Source organism: Papio anubis, chromosome 13 (genome assembly GCF_008728515.1).
Source record: "Papio anubis isolate 15944 chromosome 13, Panubis1.0, whole genome shotgun sequence".
NCBI classification, from domain to species: domain Eukaryota; kingdom Metazoa; phylum Chordata; class Mammalia; order Primates; family Cercopithecidae; genus Papio; species Papio anubis.
In genome coordinates, this window is record NC_044988.1 from 76,540,884 (window position 1) to 76,568,053 (window position 27,170).

Genomic DNA, 27,170 nt, shown 5'->3' on the forward strand with positions numbered 1-27,170 from the left:
TTTTAAAAATGGTGCTTATCATCTGATGTATAATTTTTTTTATTTTTAGTGTATTATCCGTTTATTATCATACTAGAATAAACTCCATGGGTGCAAGGACTTTGTTCTGTTTCCTACTGAATCCTTAAAAATTATTTGTTGGACGAATGAATTGTCTAGTCTGGCATTTTTACCCTGGATTTTTTAAGTCAGCAGCTGCTGTATCTCTTCTTGCTCAGCCTCTTCCCTAAAACCATTTGATGGATTTCCAAAAATGCAAGCAATGCTTGTTATGAAGCATTTGGAATTTAATCTTGGCCCAATAGCTCTAGAAGGGAGGCTCAAGGCCCATCCTACAATGCCTTGCTGACAAGAGCTTCATCTTGGTGGGATTTTTGTGTTCTGGAGTAGGGGTGGAAGTGTCATTATCTAGCATGTCTAGTGTGCAGTTTTTCTAGAAATTCAAAACAAAATTTTATCTTAACATTGTACTTCAGAAAAATGATATTGTGCAAACATTTTAATTAACTGACATCTAAAATCTGTTGCCACAACCACAGTCATGTGCCGATGACATTTTAGTCCATGCTGAACCACATTTATGTATGACATTTTAAAGGAGCTGAAAAATTCCTATCACCTAGTGATAGCTTGGGTGTCATAATGTTGAAGTGCTATGCATTATTTACAAGTTTGTGGTGATGCTGGTGTAAATATACCTATTGCACTGCAAGTCATATAAAAGTCTAACACATAAAATTATGTATTGTATATAGTACCTGATGATAAACGATTGTTATTGGTTTATGTATTAACATACTACACTTTTACAATTTGGGACAAGGTCTCACTGTGTCTCCCAGGCTGGAGTGCAGTGGCACAATCACAGCTCACTGAAGCCTCAACCTCCTGGACTCTAGGGATCCTCCCACCTCAGCCTCCAGAGTAGCTGGGACTACAGGCGTGCATCACCATGCCTGGCTAATTAAAAAAAATTTTTTTTTTTTTTGTAGAGACACAGTCTTCCTATGTTGCCCAGGCTGATCTTGAACTCCTGTGTTCAAGCGATCCTTCCATTTCAGCCTTCCAAAGTGTTGAAATTACAGGCGTGAGCCACAGTGCCCAGCTTGTACTATACTTTTTTTTGGAGACAGGATCTTGCTCCGTAGCCCAGACTGGAGTGCAGTGGTACAATCTTGCCTCACTGCAACCTCTGCCTCCTGTCCTCAGGTGATCCTCTCACCTCGGCCTCCCAAGTAGCAGAGACTACAGGTGTGTGCCACTACACTTAGCAATTTTTATTTTTTGTAGAGAAAGGGTCTCGCCATGTTGCCCAGGCTGGTCTCAAACTCCTGAACTCATGCATTCTGCCTGTCTCGGCCTCCCAAAGTGCTGGGATTATAGGCATGAGCCACTGCGCCTGGCCTCGTAGTATACTTTTTATTGTTCTTTTAGAGTGTACTCCTTCCACCTATAAAACAAAAGTTAACTGTAATATAGCCTCAGGCAGGTCCTTCAGGAGGTATTCCAGAAGAAGGCATTGTTATCATAGGAGAGGACAGCACCATGGGTGTTATTGCCCTTGAGGCCCTTCAGTTTGACAAGATGTCGAGGTACAGGATGGTGATATTGACAATCCTAACCTGGTGTAGGCTTAGGCTAATGTGTGTTTCTTAGTTCTTAACAACAACAAAAAAAAAGTTTAAAAAGTAAAACAACAAAAAAAGAAAAGAAATAGGAAAAAAAAAATGACCAGGGGCAATGGCTCATGCTTGTAATCCTAGCATTTGGGGAGGCTAAAGTGGGAGGATCTCTTGAGGCCAGGAGTTCGAGACTGCAGTGAGCTATGATCATGCCACTGCCCTCCAGCCTAGGTGACAGAGCAAGATGCTGTCTCAAAAAAAAAAAAAAAAAAAAAAAAAAAAGCTGATAGGATAAGGATATAAAGAAAATAGTATTTTTACAGCTGTACAATGTTTGTATTATAAGCTGTTACCAAACAGTTAAAAAAATTAGAAGTTCATAAAGTTACAGCAAGCTAATTTATTATTGAAAAAGGAAACACTTTAAATTTAGTGTAGCCTAGGTGTGCAGTGTTTATATATAAAGTCTATAGTAGTGTACAGTAACACTCTAGACCCTCACATTCACACACCAGTCACTCATTGATTCACCCAGAGCATTTTCCAGTCCTGAAAGCTCCATTCATAATAAGCACCCTATACAGGTGTGCCATTTTAAATCTTTTACACCACTTTTTTAACCATACCTTTTCTATGTTTAGATACACAAGTACTTCGCGTTGTGTTACAATTATCTACAGTACTCAGTACAGTAACATGCTGTGCAGGTTTGTAGCCCAGGAGCAATACACTATATCATGTAGCCTAGGTGTGTAGTAGGCTATACCATGTAGGGTGTAATATATTACATTCTATGATGTTTGTACAACAACGGAATCGCCTAATGACACACTTCTCAGAATAAATTTTTTTTTTTTCTTTTTTTGAGACGGAGTCTCACTCTGTCGCCCAGGCTGGAGTGCAGTGGCGGGATCTCGGCTCACTGCAAGCTCCGCCTCCCGGGTTTACGCCATTCTCCTGCCTCAGCCTCCCGAGTAGCTGGGACTACAGGCGCCCGCCACCTCGCCCGGCTAGTTTTTTTTGTATTTTTTTAGTAGAGACGGGGTTTCACCACTTTAGCCAGGATGGTCTCGATCTCCTGACCTTGTGATCCGCCCGTCTTGGCCTCCCAAAGTGCTGGGATTACAGGCTTGAGCCACCGCGCCCGGCTAAATTTCTTCATTAAGTGACGCATGGCTGTATTTGCGGAAACATATTCTTTTTTTTTTTTTGAGACAGAGTCTCGCTCTGTCACCCAGGCTGGAGTGCTGTGGTGCTATCTCAGCTCACTGCAACCTCTGCCTCCCAGGTTCAAGTGATTATTGTGCCTCAGCCTCCCAAGTAGCTGGGACTACAGGCACGTGACATCATGACTGGCTAACTTTGGTATTTTTAGTAGAGATGGGGTTTCACTATATTGCCCAGGCTGGTCTCGAACTCCTGAGCTCGGATCCACCCATCTCGGCCTCCCAAAATGCTGCGATTACAAGTGTGAGCCACTGCACCCGGCTGGGAAAATATATTCTTTTATATGTCTAGAAAGTTTCTAAGAACTCAAAGCAATGCTTACTTATAGGGAGGTGGGAGGAGGACTTTCATTTTCAACCAATCCCTCCCTTTCTACATTGGTTTTTTTTTTTTCTTTTTGCCACAAGTAAAAAAAAAAAAACTTTTTTTTTTTTTTGCATTCACTAATATATGGAAAGGCATCTCTCTCCTTGTTTTTCTGCAGACAATAATAGTTGTAGCAGGAAGCTTTTAATATTATAACTGTACAGCATATTTCAGGTTTTTAAATATTTTCACATTTTCTTATAACTGTTGTAAATTATAACTAAAATGACCTTACCATGTTTTCAAACAACATGTACAGATCATCCACATTGTACTAGTTACTTCAGATAACAAGATGCACAGGACTGACTCAGCCCCTGTCTTATGGAGTCTACCACTGAGTTAGGAGTCAGTCAGCATCCACTACTGAGCACCTACTGTTTTCTAGTCTCTGTTGTAGGTGAAAACAGTCGTGAATATAGGAGTGAGTGTCTCTCCCTAAAAAGCAAGTGGTTTGCCTAGAAAAAAGGCTTAGGCCAGGTGCGGACGCTCATGCCTGTAATCCCAGCACTTTGGGAGGCCAAGACGGGCAGATCACAAGGTCAGTAGTTCGAGACCAGCCTGGCCAATATGGTGAAACCCCATCTCTACTAAAAATACAAAATTAGCCAGGCATGGTGGCACGCACCTGTAATCCTAACTACTTGGGAGGCTGAGGCTGGAGAATTGCTTGAACCTGGGAGGCAGAGGTTGCAGTGAGTCGAGATTGCGCCACTGCACTCCAGAGTGAGACTCCATCTCAAAAAAAAAAAAAAGAGAAAAAGGTTTAATACATGTTTAATGTATATTATTAAATTTGTTGGAGAAGTCTTCTCTAAAAAAGTAAAATATGAATTGGAACCTGAAGTTGAAAAGGAGTTAGCCATTCAAAGATCTGGGAAGACAGTTTCAAACTGAAGGAACCTCAAGTGCAAAGGCCCTGAGGCTACAAACAGCTTAGCCTGTTTGAGGGCTGAGAGGGAAATGGATGACAGTGAATGAGCGGGTGAGAGAAGGAAAGAGATGAGGTCAGATAAATTGGTAGGAGTCAGATCACGTGGGCTCTCCAAGGCCATGTAAAGAGTTTGACTTTTATTCTAAAATGTAGATGTTAAGCATAGATACGACATGCTCTGATTTATGGGTTTAAAAGGCCACTCTGGCTGCTGGGGAGGCTGTTGGGGGTAGAGTGGAAGTGGAGAGACCAGGTGGGACGCAGGTGAAGGATAATGATGGATTAGCTTAGGACTGTAGAAGTAGAAACGGTGGAAAAAAGGTTGACTTGGGGATATACTTTGGAGAGTAAGGTTGACAGGGCTTGATAATGAATTGCATGTGGTGGCTGGGAGTGGGTGAGGGAGGGAAGACAGTTATCACGGATGAAGACCAGATTTTTGGTCTGAGCACCTGGGTAGATTGTGAGGCCATAACCTAAGATGGGGGAAAACTGGGAGAGGAGCAGTTTGCAGCAGGGAAGGAGGTCCAAAGAGAAATCAATTGTTCTATTTCACCATATTAAGTTTCAAAGGCTTGTTACATATTCAGGTGAAGATATTGCTTAGGCAATTGGCTAACTCTATAGCTAAGGGGAGAGGTCCAGGCTGAAGGTATTTCAAAACAAGGGCCAAGATGAAACCACCTGATGACTACGAGTAGCTATAGGAAGAGAGAAGGCAGAAGATTGCATGTTTAACTACTACGAAGCGAGTTATGTGCCGTGAAAGGGGAAATACCAGGTTATTGGAGGGAGAAGCTGGTCAAGGAAAGTTTCTTGGAAACATTAAACCCAAGCTCTTAGAAGCCACTGAAAACCAGGCAGTGACACTGTATTAGTGAGGATGCTGTCCCAGAGAAGTAATTTGTAATTGGTCGTAGAGCTAGTGGCCTGACTAGAACTGTGTTTTATACTTGAACTAAATCAAATGTGCCACAGGCACATTTAAAACAGGAGATTATTTATAATATTATTATATTTATTATAATAAACTCCTGTTTATTATAAAACAGAGAAGAGCTGGGCATGATGGCTCACATGTAATCCCAGCACTATGCGACACCGAAGCAAGAGGAATTACTTGAGCCCAGGAGTTCAAGACCAGCCCTGGCAACATAGGGAGAACATATCTGTACAAAAAAAAATAAAATATCAGCTGGGAAGCAGTGGTGTGTGTCTGTGGTCCCAGCTACTCAAGAGACTGAGGTGGAAGGATCTCTTGAGCTCGGGAGGTTGAGGCTGCAGTGAGCCGTGTTTGTGCTACTGCACTCCAGCCTGGATGACAGTGTATCCCCCTCCTTTAAAACAAAAAAAGAGGGGAATAGTGCCACACCCTGGGATACAGGCTCTGGAGTCATTCTGTCTGAGGTCACATTCTGGATTTGCCATTTACTACCGGCTGGGTGATTCCAGGTGCATTACTCAACATCTCTGTACTTCAGTTTTCTATCTGTAAACGCATTTTCTACTAATAGCTAACGGTTTACAGACTGTTTATCATGATCCTGGTACTAAGATTTTACATACAGGGCCAGGGGCGGTGTCTCACGCCTGTCATCCCAGCACTTTGGGAGGCTGAGGCGGGCGGATCACGAGGTCAGGAGATCGAGACCATCCTGGCTAACACGGTGAAACCCCGTCTCTACTAAAAATACAAAAAATTAGCCGGGCGAGGTGGCGGGCGCCTGTAGTCCCAGCTACTCGGGAGGCTGAGGCAGGAGAATGGCGTGAACCCGGGAGGTGGAGCTTGCAGTGAGCAGAGATTACTCCACTGCACTCCAGCCTGGGCGACAGAGCGACACTCCGCCTCAAAAAAAAAAAAAAAAAAATTTTACATGCAATATTCAACTCCCCCCTCCAATAATCAATGAGTGACATTATTATTTTCATTTTACTGCTGAGGATCCGGAAGCACATTCACCCATTCCACAAATATTTACTGTGCACCTGCAATGTGCCAGGCATGTTCATGGGGGAACACAGCAAAATCTTTGCCTCTATGCAGCTTCAGTCTGGGGTTTACAGGAAAAGGAGAAAGATGATAAACAAGAGATATGTACATTACACGGTAATTAAAAGGGGATACCTGCTATACAAGAAAAACAGAGCAGGATAAGACAGATAGGAAGTTGCGATTTTAAGTAAGGCAGCCAGAGCAGACCTCACCAAGAAGGCAACATCTGAGCAAGGATGTTAAGGAGGGGAGCCGGGTCAAGTGCAAAGGAAGGCCCTGAGGTGGGGGCAGCCTAGAATCCACCAGTGGGGAGAGTAAGGCGACTCGGAGAAAGGCGAGGGACTAATACATCCGTTCTAATAACTCTGACTTTAACTCGGAGCTAGATGGGGAAACACTGGACAGTTCTACCCCGAGGTGTGACAGAACTTGACATTCGTTTTAAATCGGTCCATCTGTTTAGGCCCAAGGACCCAAGGCTAGTGAGAGAAAACAAAATTTGAAAGCTGGCAGTCCGGCTCAGTAGTCTGTGCTGTCGGGATTAAAGAATCAGTCGACACCCCCAGGGCTGAGCCCCGCAGCGAGCGCCCCCTGGGTGCTGGCCCCTAACTGTGGTTACCGCCATCCTTTTACTTAAACTCCGCCCCGATTACTCCCCCGCTCCAGGGCTCCGCATCCACTCTGCCGGGTCTCCACGTAGCGCTTCCCGGGCTACATATTGCGTAACTTCGGCAGTCGGGCGGAGTCTGCAGACGCGGAGAGGCGGCGGGCGGAGAGAACGCCCCAGCAATAGTCGCTAGGAGGAAACCCCGAGAGCCCCTGCCGCCTACGGAACGCGCCTGCGCAATCCGGGTCCAGGCCGCCAACATTCCAGAGCCGCCTTCCGCCCCGCCCCCAATTCCGGGGCGGAGTCGTCTGCCGCGCCTGCGCAAAGCGTCGCTGCACCCCCACGCCTGCGCGCTCCGCCCGCCCGGCCCCATCCCCCCAGGTTTTTCGCGTGGGGGAGGGGGCACGTCTCGGCGAGTCACGATGATGGCGGCCACCATCCTGTGGTGAGCTAGCGGATTCCCTGCTTGTCTCGCCGAGCCCCTCGCGCCTCCTGCAGACTCAGTGGCTGGCGCTCGGCGCGTGAGGAAGCACGGCGGCCCGAGCTCGCGGGGAAGGCCGCAGTCGCGGAGGCAGCGGCGCGGTCCGGGGCACGGGCTGGGGGAGAGGCCGCTCCGCTGGGCGAATGTGACAAGCCCCCACCCCCACCGCCTTCCTCCCCAGAGCGCGAGGAGCGCGGGCGACCCCGGGGCCCCGCCAGGCCACAGACCCCGCCCAGCGGCCAGCACCCGGCGCAGGCCCGGCAGCAGAGCTGCGCGGCGGCACCATGCAGGTCACCCTGAAGACCCTCCAGCAGCAGACCTTCAAGATAGACATCGACCCCGAGGAGACGGTATGCGCGCGGGCCGGGGGCAGGGGCGGCCGCGTGCGGGCCGCGGGGAGCGCCAGGAGCTCGCGGGGCTGGGCGGCGCGCTCCAGCGGGGGAAGCCCCGGAGGGCGCGATGAGGGCCCTGAGTCCCGGTGCCGGCCCTGGCCCTGGCGGCGTACAGCGGAGCCAACTCTTCTGGCTTGGCCACGGGCTTTGTGGCAGGAGAAAGGGGAAGCAGTGGCCGGACGCCGAAGGCCTGGTGGCAGATGGCGTGGAGCGCACGCCCGCGGGCCTGGGCCTAGGAGCTCGGGCTAGCGGGGCCGGAGGGGGATGGGGAGGTCCAGGCCGTCTCGGCAGTGGGGCCTGGCTTTCTGGTGTGGGTGCACAGGTGGGGGAGGGAGACGTAGGCGTCGCCACTACCCATGTGTGGACCTGGTTAGGCGCTTAGGTCCCAGAGTTGGTAACCCGAGAAGATGAGCCTTAAAAAAAAAGTATCAGGTTCCGTTTGCCGCCGAGTGAGAGGTGAGTAGTGGTGAAAATGAATTTACCCCTTTCCCCTCAGAATTGTTAACCCTTTTATTTGCAAATGAATCGTTCTGCTGCCTTCCTCCCGCCACCAAACCCACACCCTTGCGTAGATTGCACTTTGAGGCCTCTTTAGTGTTGGTTTTAGCGTTAGAACCCTTCAAATCCATCCAGGCTCAAGCTAAACCTCAGATTTAACGGGTTTTCTGCATTAGAAATCTTGGAATTGTAGGAGTTGGAACCCTGCACCCACCCTCCCCCGATCCCCCAAACAGTAGCGGTTCAAGGGGGAAAAAAGAAAAAAAAAACAACTTTGAATCCCTTCTGCAGTTAAAGCCTTAAACATTTCAGAAGTCCACATTATACATTTTTATGTATTTGTGACTGCATAAAGAGACACTGTTGAGGTCAGTACAACTTTATGCCAAGAAGCTAAAAACGCCGTGTGAATTTACTGCTTATGTTCGGGAATACACCGCTAAGATTGTCATAATACTAAGTTTAAACCAGCAGCTTTCTGCCCAACTCTATTTTTAAAAGTAGTTGATTCTATTTTGGGTGGAGATCACGGGCTTTGGTGTTAATTAAGTAGATCTGAGTTCCATTTGTGGTTTTGTAACTTATTTGCTATGACCTTGGGCAAATTACGCTATCTTAGTTTCATCTTCTGTATAATAGGGATAATACCTGCCTTGCAGAGATGTGAAGATTAAATGGTATGTGTTTACTTGGTGGTCAGTAAGTGGAATCGATTATTTAAACAATGGATTCCTTTAAGTGGAGATACAGTGTTACGTTTTACTTATCTCATTTAATCTTAAGTTTTGTACATCTTTAATTTTTTAAAAAACAACCTTTTTGGGATTTTGGTACAAAATTATTTGATTTCAGAATATATGTAGGTGTATGCTGTGTGATTAACTTCTTAAAGGAACAGTAGATGTCAATTATACATGAGAAACTTTTCAGTGTCCTCAGAAGTAATTGACAACACCCTGTGGACTGACAGCACTAATAGAATCAGATTCCTCTTGAGTATTTCTTTACTGCTTAATGTGTATTAATAAGTTGAAGGGTGAAAGTTAAAATGGAGTTTGATGATTTCAGACAAACTATGTAAAATGCCTATTTGACTTTGGTTCTTTATGGTAACAAATGTTGGTGCCACAGTAACTTAATCGGCTTATAATACTCAGTTAATTTCAGAATTATTGAAACCTAAAGAAAGATTGTGGCTTTTTGGTAAATATTTGTGGGTGTATTGAAGTTATGCAGTGACTCTTTCAACAGCTCCACTGAAGTATTTATGTTCTGTAGGGTTTGTTTAGCGTTTTAGGCACTTTACACATGCAGTGTTAACTGAGAGTCAATGCTGTACCTGTGTTTATATAAATTCTTAACTATTTTTGCTGTTTTCCAGTTTATTTTCAAGGAAAAGTAATATGTTACACTTCGGGAAGTATATTTTTGAGAAGCCCATTGTTAGGGAGTGGCTTCTACAGCTTTTGCTGCTATTTACATAAATAAATATAATTTTGTTTCTATTAGTATAAAAAAACTAATACTGTTAGTCTGGGGCACGAAATTAAAGCATTTCCCCTGGGATATATGGAACGTTTGCATTTAATGACTTGTCAGTTTTTATTTTAATGACTTTAGGAAATAGTTTTCATGACAACATTTTCAATTCTATATTTGTAATGTGTTTTATTTAATATTTGTTTTTGATACGACACTTTAGAGTTCCAGTAAGAAATACACAAAGAAAATTGTATTTAATAGAGCAACACTAAGTGTTCTGTTTGTAAGTTGTTGTGAGAACTAGGTAACCAAGGATATTAGAAATAGATCTAAAATAAAGACAAGATTGGATCTTATTGAGACCTGTATTTTGGTCGACTCAGAGATTTGTCCTTGTTTAAGAAGGAACCAAGGAAATTAAGTGACTTACGTAGCCAGTATAGAAGCTCTTGTGAGCTTGAGATGAGCATGAGCAAAAATGGAAGAAAGGACTGTGCAACAAGGGGAATCATGGGAGTGATTCATTTGTTGAACAAGTAAATGTTTAGTGAGCTTTGCTGGCAGGACTGGAGGAGTACAGGGACCTGTAGAATGTGACCTGGGGCTTCTGGGAGCCTTATTGACTTAGTCAAATCTCAGTAGCTATAGAGTAGGGGATATACACATGGAAAAAGCAAGATAATTTGTTTTAAGGTGTTTTTATTTACCCTAGTTTTAACAAAACTTTCTTAGACTTATTAGGCATTTTGTACCATTTACTTGACTATTACCACTACCTTTAATGTTAACCTTTACAAAGGTCTTTGTTTTTACAATTGTAATGCAAACCGTCTTATAAAATATTCAAACAATACAGAAACAAAATGAGAAGGTGGTATGTGTGGGGTAGGGAGATCATTGCTAGGAGATGTTCTTCATTGTGTGCTTTTTTTTTTTTTTTTTTACTGTAAAAATTGTGGGAGACATTTAAGTAGCCTACATATTAAAGCATTTTGAGATGTCTAATAGACCACTGCTTCTCTGAAATTTTTTAAAATTCTGAAGTTTAGGCTGGGCGCGGTGGCTCGTGCCTGTAATCCCAGCACTTTGGGAGGCCGAGGCGGGCAGATCACAAGGTCAGGAGATTGAGACCATCCTGGCTAACGCAGTGAAACCTCGGCTCTACTAAAAAAATACAAAAAATTAGCCAGGTGTGGTGGCATGCTCCTCCCAAGTAGTCCCAGCTACTTGGGAGACTGAGGCAGGAGAATCGCTTGAATCCTGGAGGCAGAGGTTGCAGTGAGCTGAGATTGCGACATTGCACTGCAGCCTGGGCGACAGACCGAGACTCTGTCTCAAAAAAAAAAAAATTTTTTTTTTGAAGTTTAATGGTGTCATGGACATTTAGAGGGAAATGGAATAGTTTTTAAGCTCAGTTTTATAGTCACTTAGTTTTTTATGTTACTGTTGCTTGAAGCCATTAAGAAAGGTAGATTTAAGAATAAACCTTTTGAGATAAAAAATACAGTGCAGTATTTTATTGCATCACTGAAATGCTGACAAGAAAGAGTGTGTGGTATACAAATTAATCCTGCAGTCTAACTCTTGACACTGTTTGCTTTGAAGAACTAAAAACAAAACTCAGTAAATTTGAGATGAGACTTTAAATGCAGAAGCTGAAATGTGATTGGATTACTATATAAGTGACATTAAAATTCTACATATACATTGGATGTGTTTGCTAAGAGAATTGTAAAGATATCATTGTTTTAATATCTGTAAATAGCATATTAGTATGCTGTGAACAATTACCTAATTTTGTGGTTTATCTCTATAATGTGGTTATTATAAAATACTACTTTACCCAGCACTTTGGGAGGCCGAGGCGGGTGGATCCCCTGAGGTCAGGAGTTCAAGACCAGCCTGACCAACATGATGAAACCTGGTCTCTACTAAAAATAGAAAATTAGCTGGGGGTGGTGATGCATGCCTGTAATCCCAGCCACTTGGGAGGCTGAGGCAGGAGAGTCGCTTGAACCCAGCAGGAGGAGGTTGCCGTGAGCTGAGATGGCGCCATTGCCCTCCAGCCTGGACAACAAGAGTGAAACTCCATCTCAAAAAAAAAGAAAAAAAAAAGTGTGTGTATATTGCTTTAGTACTTGTTCTGTATTATAATACAGTATTTACTAGTCATCATTTATCAGTGAATTATTGCTGTGGTGATTTATTGTATTTTCAATATAGTCATGCTAGATACAATTTCATATTATAGAAGTTTCCTAGATTAAGGCAATAAGTAGTACATGTATTAAAAATACTTCATCACAGAGGTGAAATTAAGAGTTCTTGGCATATTGGTAGAACAAGATACAGGAAGAAACTGAGAAATCTGGTACACTTTTTGCCAGACTTTTGCTGTTTTGATGCCGGGCACACAGTAGGCATTTAGTAAAGATCTTTGAATGAATTGAATGTATTCTTTTGGTAAACTGGCAAGGCAGTGATCCCCCAATGTAGTGTGTTTGCATGTTGATTTATTTATTTAATAAATACTTTCTGTGTACTTACTAGATGTCAGGCCCTGCTGTGATGGTATGTGCATTCTAGTGGGATAAAACTGTCAAAAAACAAATTTTAAGAACCAGGTAATGGTGTAAGTGCTATGCAGAAAGTTGAAATAGGATAAAGTATTTGATAATACTTCACTGGGTGGCTACTTTTTTTTGTTGTTTTGTTTTGTTTTTGAGACTGAGTCTTATTCTGTAGCCTAAGCTGGAGTGCAATGGTGCCATCTCAGCTCACCTTTGGCTCTGGGGCTCAAGCGATTCTGCTGCCTCAGCCTCCCAAGTAGCTGGGACTAGAGGTGTGCCCCATCACACCTGGTTAATTTCTTTGTATTTTTAGTAGAGGTGGGGTTTCACCATGTTGCCCTGGGTGGTCTCGAACTCCTGAACTCAGGAAATCTGGGTGACTACTTTTAAATTTACTAGTCACTGAAGGCCTTTCTGAATAAGGTGACATTTAAGCTGAGAGCTGAGTAAAAATGAGCACTTGAGATGAGGAGAGTGTTTTCTGTAGGGAACTGCTAGGGCAAAGACCTTTAAGAATGTGTTTTGGGAACTAAAAAAGCCTGCATTGCTAAGGTGATGGATAAGAGATAAGAGAGTGAGTTAGGCAAGTGGCCAGAGCATTGTAGGCTAGGGGTTTTCAGGCTAAAATTGGAAACATTTACAAGCAGAACAGAAATCTTTGTTTATTTATCTCTGTCTCTCTTTTCTCTTTTTCCCTCCCTCCCTTCTTTTCTCCCTTCCTCCCTTCCGTCTCTTTTCCTCTCCTTCCCTCCTTCCTTCCTTTCCTCCCTTCCTTCCCCACTCCCTCCTTTCCCTCCCTTACTTCCCTTCCTTTTTCGACAAGGTCTTGCCCTGTCATCCAGGCTAGAGTACTGTGGCATGATCATAGCTCACTGCAGCCCCAAACTCCTGGGTTCAAGTGATCCTCCACCCTAAGCCTTCCCCAGTAGCTGGGACTATGGGGGCATGCCACCACTCCCAGCTAATTTTTAGTTTTTGTAGAGATGGGGTCTTGATGTTTTGCCCAGGCTGGTCTCCAACTTCTAGCCTCGAGTGATCCTCCTGCCTCAGCGTCCTAAAGTGTTGGGATGACAGGCACAAGCCCGCATACCCAGCCGGGAAATATTTCTTTTAGGATTTTTAAAGGTTACTTTGATGCTGTGGGGTGGGCAAGAGTGAAAAGCAGAGACATCAGTTAGGGGGCTTGTGCAGTAGATTTAAGTAATTGAAGCTTGAACCAGGGCAGTAGCAGTGGAGATGTAGAGGATTTGGAGATGTAGAGCAGAGGAGATGGAATTAGGATATGTTTTGAGAGGTACAGTTGGCTGTACCACTTGCTGTGTGACCTCAGGCAAGTTACTCAGTATGTGCCTTTTGGTCCTCTGCTGTAAAATGAGAATACTAGTATAAAAGTACTAAATTATTGGTATATGAGTTTTGAAATAATATTAACAGTGCTTGGTAATGTGGTCCGACTCTCCCTCCATTGTTCTTGCTTAGAAAGCCTCAAATATGATTAAATTCAACTCAGTGTTTGTACTTGCACCTGAGTGGCCAGAGATGCACCTGTTGCCACATTGACTTGTCTCGCTTAAATTTATGAACATTAAGGAACTTAAATTCATGAGCAGTAAGGAACACTAAGACACACGAAGGAACCTTAATTGGGTCCTTAGTGTGCAGCTCCTGACAGTCTTACAGTTTACTAGTCACTCTTCCACTGCCACAGGATGCTTTCATATCATCTACCTTCCTTATTTTCATTTGACGACCCTAGTCTTTATTTGATTGAGAATTTAGAAATAATCGAGACAGAATGTCTACAAGGTCCTACCATAGCTACCTACCTGCTAGCCTCCTCTTACTGTAGATAGTTCTGAATTGTGGATGGTGCTATCTAAGGCGGGTCCTTCCACTTTTCCACTATACTTCATCCCCTGTCATGTGTGAAGGACATCACTCCATCAGATCTTCTTTTTCTCTTCATCACTGATTTTTCCCATTTCTAGGGTATACAAACAATTTTTCCCCATCCTAATGATACAGTCCCTCATCTCCACATCCCTCTGCTGCCCTGTTTCCCTGCTTCTCAAGAAAATTCAGGAGTATCTCTTAATTCTGTTTACTTTTTTTCCACATCTTGCTCTTTTCAGATCTACCATACTGTTCCTAAAAGGGAGTCCTCACAACTTTGTACTTGTGCTTCATCCTTAAGCACAATACTTTTAAAAAAATCTTTCTCCTCATTATTAAAATGGGAGTAATAATAATTGAACTGCTTTCCTAATGGTTGTGAAAATCAGGTGAGATCATGGGCATGGAAATATTTAGTGATTAGAAATAAGTTTTGCAGTTTTTAAACAACCTGCTTTCATCAGTTTTTATTTTGATCATTTCACTATCCTTTCTTTAAAAGGTTTGTATGAATGTGATATTCTCATTCTCTTAGATTGACATAATCAGCAATTTTGAACAGTGTGTAAAAGCAATGAACAAGGTCCTGCCGTGATAGATGCCATATAGGATTCCGGTTAATTTCTGAAAGAAATTTGCTGAATTTAACCCTACTGTGGCACAGTGAATCCTGCCAAAGGACACTACACCATCTGTTCCCTATAAGTTTAGATAAATAAATGTCTTTTGTAGTGTCACGAACGCTAATCTTACAACTGAATTAGCTTTATAAACCTTTTAAACATTATATAAACTTACTTCAGCAGAGCAGGTAGACCAGCTACAAATGACTGATAATACATGAGCAGATCCTAGAGGCTTAAACGGGTAGATAAAATTGTTTTCACCCATTATTCCCCACACACTTCTGGTTGAATTAGGTAGGCACCTTGTTTTTGCTGGTGCACTGGAGAGATCTATTCTTTGCTTATATAGAAACTTACAGGTATTTTGGGAATTCTGCTTACTCAATTTTCAAATTCCTGTGTTTCTTTTGATCTTGTTGAAATCATACTCTTAGGAATATATTTTAGAATAGATTAAACTGGCATGTATTGGCTGACTTAAGAGCCTAAGTACCGTTTTACATGGTATTTAGGCTCATTTCTGTGGGACAAATGGGTTTTGAATTTCAAATCATTTATTTAAAATAATAGCCTTTTGGATCATAACCCCAATTTGAGGATTGCCTTTGTTATAGTGCCTGCCTCTTGTCGTATAATTCATTTTATGTTACCACTTATTGTTTCTGTTGTAAAAATCTCCTTTACTAAATTATTTTATTGCTTGGGTCCAGTGAGGAGATTTTTCCTGTTTGTACTGAAGTCATCTGACATTTTTAAAATCAAATTTGTATTTGTAGAATTATCAGGAACCTACCTTGGTACAGAAATTCCCCAGGAAGTACTCTGGTCCGTGTACCAGTTTCTCAAGTGGAAGGAGATCAACCAAAGAACCAAAAAAGAAAAAGCATTGCCTGTAGTGTAAACGTAAGAAATCCTTTAGTAAACATATATGGCTTTGGGAATCTCCTTTATTTTGCTAATTGTTGATTGCCAAAATTTAATTGCTATTACTGTTTCTTAATTAGGCCGTGTAGTATTAGAACTGCCTTAGACCTTTTTCTTTTAAATGAAGTCTCTTTTTTTCTGTTTGAAAGTCCAGTTTTCCCTGAATTACTCAAATAATTCAGGCTCGTTGTAGTAAATATAGTAAAATGTGAATGGCTTCTAGTCTTTTTTAAAAATATATTTACACATAATACATGAACACAGCTACACTGTTTAAAAAAATTAATTGCTTAGCAACTAGCTTTTTTTCCTCAAAGATAGTTATAAATATTTCATTTGTTTATATTGCATAGTGTTCAAATGAATGTATGTACATTAATTTATTTTACCACTTCTCCTTTGTGGATGTTTAGGGTTGTTTTCAGTTTGTAGTATTGCAAACAGCATTGTAGTGCACATACTTTGTACCTTTGTCTTTGAAGTAGTTACATAAGCACCTCTAGCATTGATTTCTAGATGTGGAATTATTTGGTCAAAGTGTGTCAGATTGCCTTAAAAAATTCCTGGTCAGGCTGGGAGCGGTGGCTCACGCCTGTAATCCCAGTACTTTGGGAGGCTGAGGCGGGCGGATCATGAGGTCAGGAGTTCGAGACCATCCCGACCGACATGGTGAAACCCTGTCTCTACTAAAAATACAAAAAATTAGCTGGGCTTGGTGGCGCGCACCTGTAGTCCCAGCTACTTGGGAGGCTGAGGCAGGAGAGTCACTTGAACCTGGGAGGTGGAGGTTGCAGTGAGCCGAGATCGTACCACTGCACTCCAGCCTGGTGACAGAGCGAGACTCTGTCTCAAAAAAAAAAATGGCTGATCAGTGCTTACAAACATTATTTGTTATTTATAAATACTGTCTTCCATATGAGTAGCCAGGATTCAAATTTAGGGACTCTGCCTCTAGAACCTATGTGTTTAACCTTTCTATTTCATCTGCCTTAGTGTACCCATCAGAAAAAGGATAATAGTATCTACCTGTGTACTAGTTACCCTATTACTGCATAACAGATTACCCTAAAATGTAATTAAAACAGTAAATACTTACTATTTCATAGTTTCTGTGAGTCAGGAATTCAGGGGTATTTTAGCTCTGTGGTTCTTATTCAGAGTCTCAGGAAGTTGCATTTAAGGGCTTCATTCTGTACGTTAAAGGCTTGACTGGCTGGAGGGTTCCCACTGAAAGTGACTCCCTCACATGGTTAACAGCTTGGTGATGGTTATTGACTGGAGGCCTCAGATCCTCCCCATATGGGCCTCTCCCCAGGATGCCTGAGTGTCCTCATGACATTGTGGCTGGCTTCTCCCAGTGTGAGTGATCCAAGAGAGCAAAAGAGAAACAATGGCTTTTATGTATAAACCAGCCTCAGAAGTCACACTTTTACTTCAGCAGTATCTTACTGTTCTTGTGAACTAGCCATAATTCAGTGTGTGAAGGGTATGTACGAAGACTTGAATACCAAGAGATGGGAGTCATTGGGGGCCGTCTTGGATGTTGGCTACTACAACCTCATAGAGATGTAGTACAGATTAAAAGAGTTAATTATTGTGAGGCTCTTAGTACACTGCCTGGCATATGGCAGGTACATAGCCTACATTAGCTTTTATTCAGATGTTATATTTCAGGGCTACCCATTAAAACTTTACACCATTATTTTTACTGTATGTAGTTATAACAGTAATAAGGAACAACATAGTTACAGAAGAAAGAAAAATAATACTGTAACATTGAGCAAGCTGTTATATGAAATATGCAATTGCTGACCTAATTAACAATCAGTAGCCTAGAAATCTTATGCAAAGTGCTGTGTAAGAAGGTTGGCATGGCAGCTCATTATACTATCATAGGAACATGATTTACGAGATATTATTTTGATGTCTCATGCATGACCTAAATTTGTCAAATGAAAATGACTACTTTTTTTTAAGAGACAGAGTCTTGCTGTGTTGCTCAGGCTGGAGTACACTGACAAGATTATATCTCACTCCAACCTTGAACTCCTGGGCTCAGTCAGTCCTTTATCTCAGCCTCCTGAGGTAACTGGGACTACAAGCAGGCACCACAGCACCCGTCTAATTAAAAACAATTTTTTTTGAGATGGTGGCTCACTATGTTGACCAGGCTGACCTCGAACTATTGGGATAACGGGGGAAAAGGACTACTTTTAATGGTTGTTGGCCTGAACTAAAATAGTGCCATTGCCACAGAGATGCACAGTAGTGCTCACATTAGGAAATAATTAAATGGTAAGTTTAGCTTTGTGGCTTTGTGGTGGCACTTTTTTTTTGAGATGGGGTCTCGCTCTGTCGCCCAGACTGGAGTGCAGTGGCGCGATCTCAGCTCACTGCAAGCTCCGCCTCCCGGTTTCACGCCATTCTCCTGCCTCAGCCTCCTGAGTAGCTGGGACTACAGGCGCCCACCATGTGGTGGCACTTTTAAATACACTATTATGATTGTCTTCCTTTGCAGGAAAAAGGAAAAACCATGCCCATCATGTTGAATATTATATTGAGTACGTTTTTATTTTAAAATGCACAATTTTATAAGAGATAATTAAGTAGCTAGAAAAAAATGTTTGATTTCTTGAATGTTAACCATGGCTTTGTCTCTAGTGGAATTGATGATAAACCACCATTATTTATATAGCGGGATATGCGGCACAATGAAAGTTATAGCCCTGGTTATGTACTGGGACTGTGGTGCTCACGTTTATATTCACTCTGTCGAGATGGCTTACTGGAATGGGAGCGTTGGCGTGGGGCTCAGCTCAGTTAAAGGAGTCATAATTGCATCTATTGTGGGCCATATCCTTTCCAAGAGAAACCTGTGCTGAGTTCTACCTCTTCCTTTGAAGCATCCAGAAAGAAGGCAGTCTTTCTTGCTAATCTGTTTTAAAGTACGCCCAATTAGATTGGGTTAGGGATGATTAAAACAAAGTAATTTAGATACAGTTCTTCCACAGATACATTATGGTTTAAATGCCTCTAGGACATCGTGTGAAGGTGTTCAGTAGAGAGTTAAGTGTGTATAAATGAAGGTCAGGGAGAGACAGCTGGGCTAGAAATACAGATGACATCTGCATAGTTATTAAAACTAGGAGTAGACACGATGGATTATCCTGGAAGTCTAAGTAACACTTAAAGGGCTGGCCAGGGAGGAGGATTTCGTGAAGCAGTGAACGGAGAGATAGGAAAACCAAAAGTATGACATCCTGGAAGCCAAAGGATGGTAGTATATAAAGGAGGGACAAGTCAGTACTGTCACACGTGACAAGAGGAAGACAGGAGAGGATTAAGAAGTATCTTAGTATGATGTTGCAGAATTCAGTGATACGGGTAAAGAGCAGTGTTAATGGAATGGCCAGTGGTGGGAGTGGGGAGGCGGGGGGCGGCACTACCAGAGAAAATAAGAAGCAGAATGAGAATAAATTTCATGTTTTTGTTTATCAGCACAATATTGCTCTCTTTTGAGTAGTTGGTTTTGGATTATGAGTAAGTGAAGACAGTGGTGTGTGTTTAAGTTTTTGAAGAATTAGATTAAGAGGGGAGAGAGAGTGAGTCTAGGAGGAGATGAGATTGTTAAGTGTTTGTTTTTAAAATGATAAAGAATTAGGTCTGAGTGTGAATGGAAGTGAACTGAGCGAAGAGAGGCTGAAAAAGCTGGGGGAGATAGGCAATATAATGAATTTAGTAAGATACTGAAAAATACTTGGAGGCGAACCAGAGGACAGGTGGAAAGAATTAGGTTTGAAAGAAAGAGATTCTTCTTTCATTTAATAGGTGAGAAGGAGATGTAGGTGGGTCTTGATGGAGATGTAGATGGGTCTGGATGCGACAAAGTTAAACAGAAAGTTGAAAATAAGTTCCTCTATCTTTTGTTTTTAATAAGGTAGAAAGTGGTCACCTGCAGAGAGTATGAGAGGATGCTGGGAATCAGATTTAGAGTAGAATGCATATTTAAGATATTCTTTTGGAGGATAGAGAATAGGGCTAACCAGGGGGAACAGAAGATTTAGTGTATCCTTTTCTCCACTAGCATTTAGAAAACTGGGTATAAATGTAGATAGGCAGTCTCTTAGGTAAAAGTTGAGATTTGTTAGCTAAGCAAGGTTAGGACAATGAGACACTACAGAGTGGTTGGAGTAAATTTTAGAGATTGAGTACTGACAGAAACAGATGGTGTTAGTCCAAATACAGAATTCTGTGTGTCAGAAGCAGCCAAAAGACAAGGAAGTATTTGATATTAGAAAGAACGTGATAAGAGCAGTGACAGTGTTGTCTAAGCAAAATAGAGCTGATAGTGAAGATCAGAATGAAAGTAGAAACTCTAGGGATCAAGTCTTACGGAGGTTCAAGAGCAAGTGTAGTGAACAGTTACTAAGAGCTGGTAGGAACAGGAGATTGGTCACTTATAGTTTTAAACATAGAGTGGTTTGTAGATGATAGAATTCAGCCTGTGTTCTATGAGTATAGATTGGATTGTAAGTAAAGATCACTGTTTTGTTCAAGGTAAGGAACAATGCCAGAATTTCAGACAGGTCAGTGAACCTGGTTCCAAAGTCTTGGGCTGTTATTTTCTTTGAAGTGATACTGTTGGGTCAAATCCCCGTGCCTTCCCCCACTACCTTAAAAATGTTGAAGCATCTTGGCATGTTGCCCTCAAAAAATTTGATCATTTGATACTTTAATTCTTATTCTGAGAATGTATTTCTTCACTTTCAATGCCAAGAATTATTCAAACCAGTCTTTCCAGTGTGGTAGTCTATTGGATTAATAACATGAGGCATCATTTATGTGTTTGGTTACTAATGAAGTTGAGCTTTTCTGTGCTGTGACTGTAATTGTGAATTGCCTGCCCTGTCATTTGTCCAATTTTGTTATTAGTGCACGAATAGTTTTGTGCCTTGTTTCTCTTTTTTTTTTTTTTCTTTCTTGAGACAGTCTTGTTCTGTTACCCGGGCTGGAGTGCAGCGGCGTGATCTTTACTCACTGCAGCCTCAGCCTCCTGAGTAGCTGGGATTACAGGCATGCGCCACCATGCCCAGTTAATTTTTGTATTTTTAGTGGAGACAGGGTTTCGCTATGTTGGCCAGGCTGGTCTTGCGCTCCTGGCCTCAAATGATCCACCCACTTCAGCCTTCCAGAGTGTTGGGATTACAGGCGTGAGCCATTGCACCCAGCTGCCTTTTCTCTTTTTTAATTGCTTTTTTTTTTTTTTGAGATGGAGTCTTGCTCTGTCGCCAGGCTGGAGTGCAGTGGCACAATTTCGTCTCACAGCAACCTCCGGCTCCCTGGTTCAATTGATACCCCTTTCTCAGCCTCCCGAGTGGCTGGGACTACAAGTGCGCGCCACCACGCCTGGCTGATTTTTGTATTTTAGTACAGACGGGGTTTCGCCGTGTTGGCCAGGATGATTTCGATCTCTTAACCTTGTGATCTGCCCATCTCGGCCTCCCAAAGTTCTGGAATTACAGGCATGAGCCACTGCGCCAGGCCTCTTAATTTCTTTTATTATTATTTATTTTTATTTGTCCTTTTTTCTGTTTGAGTTGCATGTTTAGCCTGTTAATTTTTCTTCTTTGTTGAATAAACATTTTTAGTGTTTAGTCTACAATTACTTCTTTAGCCAAATCATATAGGTGTTTTGTATGGAGCCCCCATTGCTATGTTCTTAATATTCTGTGTTTTGTTTTGTTTTGTATTTGAGACTGAGTCTTGCTCCTGTCGTCCAGGCTGGAGTGCAGTGGTATGAGCTTGGCTCACTGCATCCTCTGCCTCCTGGGATTCAAGCAATTCTCCTGCCTCAGACTCCCAAGTAGCTGGGATTACAGGTGGCAGCCACCATGCCTGGCTAATTTTTGTGTTTTTAGTAGACATGGGGTTTCACAGTGTTGGCCAGGCTGGTCTCAAATCCAACCTTAGGTGATCCGTCTGCCTTGGCCTCCCAAAGTATGGGATTACAGGCGTGAGCCACTGTGCGCAACCTTAATATTTTTTAATCAATTTTGATTTCTTTGAAGCAAAAGTTATTTAGTAGTAAATTACTAAAGGGCCTTTCTGTTTTGGTCCAGCTTTTCTTAATTTATGGTGCTGTTTTTTTTTTTTTTTTCCTTTTGTCCTCTCCTCCCTCATTTTTGATATATAAAGCTAGAGAGTCCTGTTATTTAGGCTTTTTGAAATATGAAATATTTAAGTCTTACTTCATTGAAACCTGTCAAGAATGAGATATTCCTGCATGTTTATTTTCTTTTATTTGTTCCTTCATATGTGTCTTTTTTTCTTTACATATGTCTATGCTCTGTTCATTTATTCATCGAGCACAGGATAATGGAGCACCCACTCCATACCAAGCCACTATGTGTTGTTCTGAGAACTGGGTTCATGCATAGAGCTACACTTGATCTGTAATTTATTGTAGTTTTCCTAAATAATCACACTTGCAAATATTGTATCTTGTCTTTATAAACAAAATTTGAAAAGAAATTTACCATTCACCACTGAGTGCTCCACCCATGCTCTGCCATCAGTTAGCTGACTTGGGAAGTCTTTTAGCATGTAGGATAGCAGTCCTCAAATGACTTGGTTTCAAAACTTGTTTACATTTAAATAAGTTATTGAGGGCTGGGATTACAGGCATGTACCACTATGCTCGGCTAATTTTTATTTTTTATTTTTTATTTTTTGCATTTTAGTAGAGACAGGGTTTCATCATGTTTTGGCCAGGCTGATCTCAAACTCCTGGCCTCAGGTGATCCTCCCACCTCAGCCTCCCAAAGTGCTGGGATTACAGGCATGAGCCACTGTGCCTGACCCAATGTACTTACATTTATTAATGTTTACCATATTAGAAATTAAAACAAATTTTATTAATGTTCATTTAAAAACAGATAATAAATTTTTTTGCAAAAAAATAACTGTGCCAAAATAACAGTAACAACAAAGCACTGAGAAGACTGACACTGTTTTACTTTTTTTGCAAATCTGATGTTTGGCTTTAAAAAAATTTTACTTGTGTTTCACCTTTGAAATGAGGAACAGTGGAAAATAGTGAATTGGGGTTTTTGTGATGGATTTCTACTTTGGGGAACATCAGAATAGCAGTAATGCTACTGATCCATTTCAGGAAGATCAGTACAGCAAGAATGGTTTATATGGTATTTGCAAAATACTTTTTGGAGTCATAAGGGATGGTAACCTCTTTATTTCCGTCTCCTCGTCTATAAAATTGAGTGGGTGACATTTCCTTTTGTCACAGAGTTTTGAGGATTGTGTGAAATTGTATGTTAACATTTGAAGCTAAATAAGCTTTTTTTATCTTTGAAGTACACACCGTCACTTTTTAATTGTAGAAGAGAAACTTGTATTTGTATCCCTTTCTGTCTAAAACTCAGAGAACTGTCAACTTAGATAATTTTCAAGAAGTATTCTGGGAAATTGAAGGAATTTGAATTTTTCTCCTTGGTTCTTGTGTCTTTAAAGTAATGAAAGTAGTTCTATAAAGGCAAATGAGAAAGCCATCTCTGCCTTTTTTTACTCCTTTGCCTCCCTACTTAACAGGTTAAGAAGTCCATTGACTCATTTTTCTAAATACTGTATAATGAGCCTAATTGTCACACAATTTTAGGAAATGAAGAGACTCTAAAGGTCATGGATTCCAGCTCCTCTTATAGATGAAACTGATTCTGAGAGAAGCTAAGCTGCTTGTTTAAGAGCATTGAAGTTGTCTGGTGGTTTTCAGCCTGGGCTGAACTTTGGAACCACCTGTAAAGCTTTTTAAAAATACTGATGTCAAGGTCCCACCCTCAGAGATTATGTTTTAATTGGTGTTTGTAAAGCACCCATGGTGATTGTAATGAAGCATAAAACTTAAGATGAATTATTTGCCTTTTAGCATTCACAATTTAACCTTTAACATTGAAGTATTCTTCTTGTTGATGAGACTATTTTATTTCTGAGACTTTTTAGGTGATCGAGCTTTACTTTCTTGCTCTGTGGGAAATAAATCCATAAACATTATATAAATCAAAACTTTGATGTTGAAAACTTTATTTTAAATTATCAAGTCAACTAGTAAATTTTTAAAAATCTGTATCAGATGGTGTTAAAGTTTATGCCTATCATAACTAATAATATGAGTTAATATTGAATCTTTTTTGATACAAATTGGAAAAACAATCTTTGAGGTTTTGGAAGCATTAATAATTATGTATATAATTTTTGTCTTCCATTATTTATTCAGATTCTGGATTGTCATTTTTTGTTTAGACTTTTTCCAAAACAGATCTTTATTTTTCCTATAGGTGAAAGCACTGAAAGAGAAGATTGAATCTGAAAAGGGGAAAGATGCCTTTCCGGTAGCAGGTCAAAAATTAATTTATGCAGGTATGAATTAAATATTAAAATTAACATGCCATGTCTTGATATTCTTTTAGTTTTAGAAATGTTATCTTACATATTGTAGTATATTCAAATTGTCAGAAAAATGATTGTACAAATAAAAGCAGTGAAAGAGCAGTCGTTTGAATCTAATGTTGATATTCAATCTTCTCTTTATTCACATTTGCCCTATGTATTTTTCCATCAAACGGTATTTTGTTTCATCTTTTGTAAGCATCACGTAACTGGCTTTTGTGTTTTTAATGAAACTGAGCTTTTTAAAAAAATTTAATTGAAACCATTTATACTGATTGTGTTATTATTACTCTGTTTGGAATCATTCCTGTAAAATTAAGTTTTAACCAAAACCGACTGAAGAATACCAAAAAAACACATCACACAGAAAGACATCGACAGGAAGAAAAGGGGATTATTTAAAGAATTCTTAGAAATCAATAAGGAAAGGATGACCAATAAAGCAACAAAGGATAAGAGTAGGAATTATAGATTTAACTAGCCTCACTAATAACCAGGAAAATGTATATTAAAAATACACTTGATATCCAAATTTAGTAGAGAAAATGCTTTTGTTGTAGATGTTAGTAAGGTGGGTGTTTGATCGCCCATGGATTCTTCTATTTTTCTGAATAGTGTTTCCTAAAGTGAGACAGCCTGGCGGAAATGCTAACACGGTGATTCAGTCCTATTATTTTTATAGATCTGAGTTCAGAAGCCTAAAGAAGCAGACATAAAATTCCAATTTCCAGTTTCTTGTTTTGGCCTGTTTTCTCATTCCTATCCATATTCCTTTCTGTCTTAATGTTAGCAGCTTTTGATTCAATAGCTTTTTAAAGGTGGAAAACTAAATTCATGGAGCAGGAAACATCAGGGAGTCCTACTTACCTAATATGGGACTTTCAGCATGATCACAGTCTTTTGTACTACTTTGTGCATTTCTGAGTTCTGTAGCATCTTGCCCTTTCTTGTGTATCATGTCGTTTTCTGAAGTACTTTTAGTATCTTGCTTTGATAGTGTTAGAACATTTCTGATTTATCAGATAATCGGTATTTTGGGGAGCAGGAAATTTGTTTCTCTCCCCTTCTTCGTATCAGAAAAGAATATAGGTTATTTTCCAGAGGACCCCTGTGCAATCAGAGTATTGGATTTTCTTTATCTTCATGGTCTCCTTCTTTTCAGGGTCTCTTTCGTATTTTCTTGCCCAGTAAGTCCTTTATATAATGAAGTAATACATTTGTAAAAATTGATTGTCATTCTATATACACTATATAAGTTTGACATCTTTCAGTTAAATGCATATGCCTTTTAATTTTGTTTATTTTGAGAGAGAGTCTTGCTCTGTCACCCAGGCTGGAGTGCAGTGGTGTGATTATAGCTTGCTGTATCCTTGAACTCCTGGGCTCAAGTGATCCTCCTGCCTCAGCCTCCCAAGTAGCTAGGACCATAGGCATGTGCCACAGTGCCTGGCTAATTTTGAATTATTTTTTTTTATAAACAGGATTTTGCTATGTTGCCCAGGCTGGTCTCAAACTCCTGGCCTCAAGCTGTATTCCCTCCTCAGCCTTCCAAAGGGTTGGGATTACAGGCGTGAGCCACCATACCCTGCCACTTAGGAATTGTTTTATTTTTATCTCGATTGATTGGTTTTTTCTTTGGGAAAAGTACTGACTGATAGAATTTATGTTGGTGATTCATATTTTAATATTTCTGAAATAATCATATTTCAAGTAGAAAGTTGCTTTAACTTATGTGTAAGAGAAAGATTATGCCTTAAATGATTTTTTTTTTCTCTTAATGTATTAGGCAAAATCCTCAATGATGATACTGCTCTCAAAGAATACAAAATTGATGAGAAAAACTTTGTGGTGGTTATGGTGACCAAAGTAAGTTTCAACTTCATTCTGTATATGTTTATGCATGTAAGTCTTTTTAAAAATGATGACCCCAAGTCCACACAACGGACACAGTTTATACACATCCATAGTGGTGTGCACTTTACTATGAAGCTTTTTAAGAATTTACCTTAAGTGAAACATAAAGTTATTAATGGTTTACATTATTATACATTAAACTATAATTTAATATAGTTTTAATAAAATTTTATGTAAATTGAAACAATTGAAACACCGATAGGAAGAAAAAATTAATATTCAGATTATGTAAAGAATTCTTAGAAATCAGTAAGGAAAGGATGACCAATAAAGCAAAAAGGATAAGAGTAGGAATTATAGATTTAACTGGCCTCACTAACCAGGAAAATGTATACTAAAAATACACTTGATATCCAAATTTAAAATGTTAAAATTATTTTTGCTAGAGTAGTGAAATCATTTATTATATAATTCTTTTTAAATGTCTTTATAAATGGAATAAATGTTTATTCTGTAGTTTTCATAAGTTTGTCTTAAATAGACTTGCTAAATTATGTACTAGTCCTAACAAATTCCTCAAGGCAGAAAAGGCATGAAAGCTTATTATTACAGTGATATTTCTTAGTGAAAGAATATGTTTTTAGAAACTAAAAAAGGGAAAAGGCAACTAAAGAAATGATGGAATGATTTTTGTGAGGAAGTTTTAAACATACTTTCTTGTGATTTAGTAGGCTGGAATGTGTTTGGAACAATTTATGAAAGTAAATTTAAAGCAGAGAATGAACATGGATTTTTTTTAAGAGACTATATACTTGTTTATTTAAAGATAATAATGCAGTGTAGAATTAAGAGACAAATGGAGAAGTGGTACTCATGACATTCATTTTTAGGATTGGATTGTCATAATCTGAGAAAGAACAGTGTTACTTGTAGCAATGAAAATAAGTTTAAATCACTAATTGAAACCACTTCATCAAAGGCCAAAAGTGGAATAAATGTGGGTTTTTTCTCAAAGTCACAAAATAATTAATAGTAATAGAAAATAGAGTTGAAATAAATTTTAATTACCACATCCTTTTATACCAGGAAACAAGCAGCTAAATAATTTACATGTGTTGAACTTGAACATTTTTTAATTTGTTAAGAACCATATTGATTTTGCTATACTTAAGAACTTAACTCACTATATGTTAAGCTTTAAAAGCAGAGAAGCAGAATCGTAAGGAAACCTTGTATCATCT

General features: G+C 40.3%; 1 protein-coding gene across 4 annotated transcripts in view; it reads left to right on the plus strand.

Moving 5' to 3' along the window:
* Nucleotides 1–7,043: 7,043 nt before the first annotated feature.
* Nucleotides 7,044–27,170, plus strand: part of RAD23B (RAD23 homolog B, nucleotide excision repair protein) — a 48,088-nt gene continuing 27,961 nt past the window's right edge. For 2 of the 4 annotated variants that reach the window (XM_021927293.1, XM_009188358.3), the window contains exons 1-3: nucleotides 7,044–7,580; nucleotides 23,964–24,045; nucleotides 25,862–25,941. In XM_021927293.1, coding sequence (XP_021782985.1) covers nucleotides 7,515–7,580; nucleotides 23,964–24,045; nucleotides 25,862–25,941 — 228 coding nt within the window. In that variant the 5' untranslated portion in view covers nucleotides 7,044–7,514. Of the gene's footprint in view, nucleotides 7,581–7,805; nucleotides 8,798–15,493; nucleotides 15,595–23,963; nucleotides 24,046–25,861; nucleotides 25,942–27,170 lie in introns of those variants that run through there. The other 2 variants (XM_021927294.2, XM_031654383.1) reach the window with 2 other exon arrangements.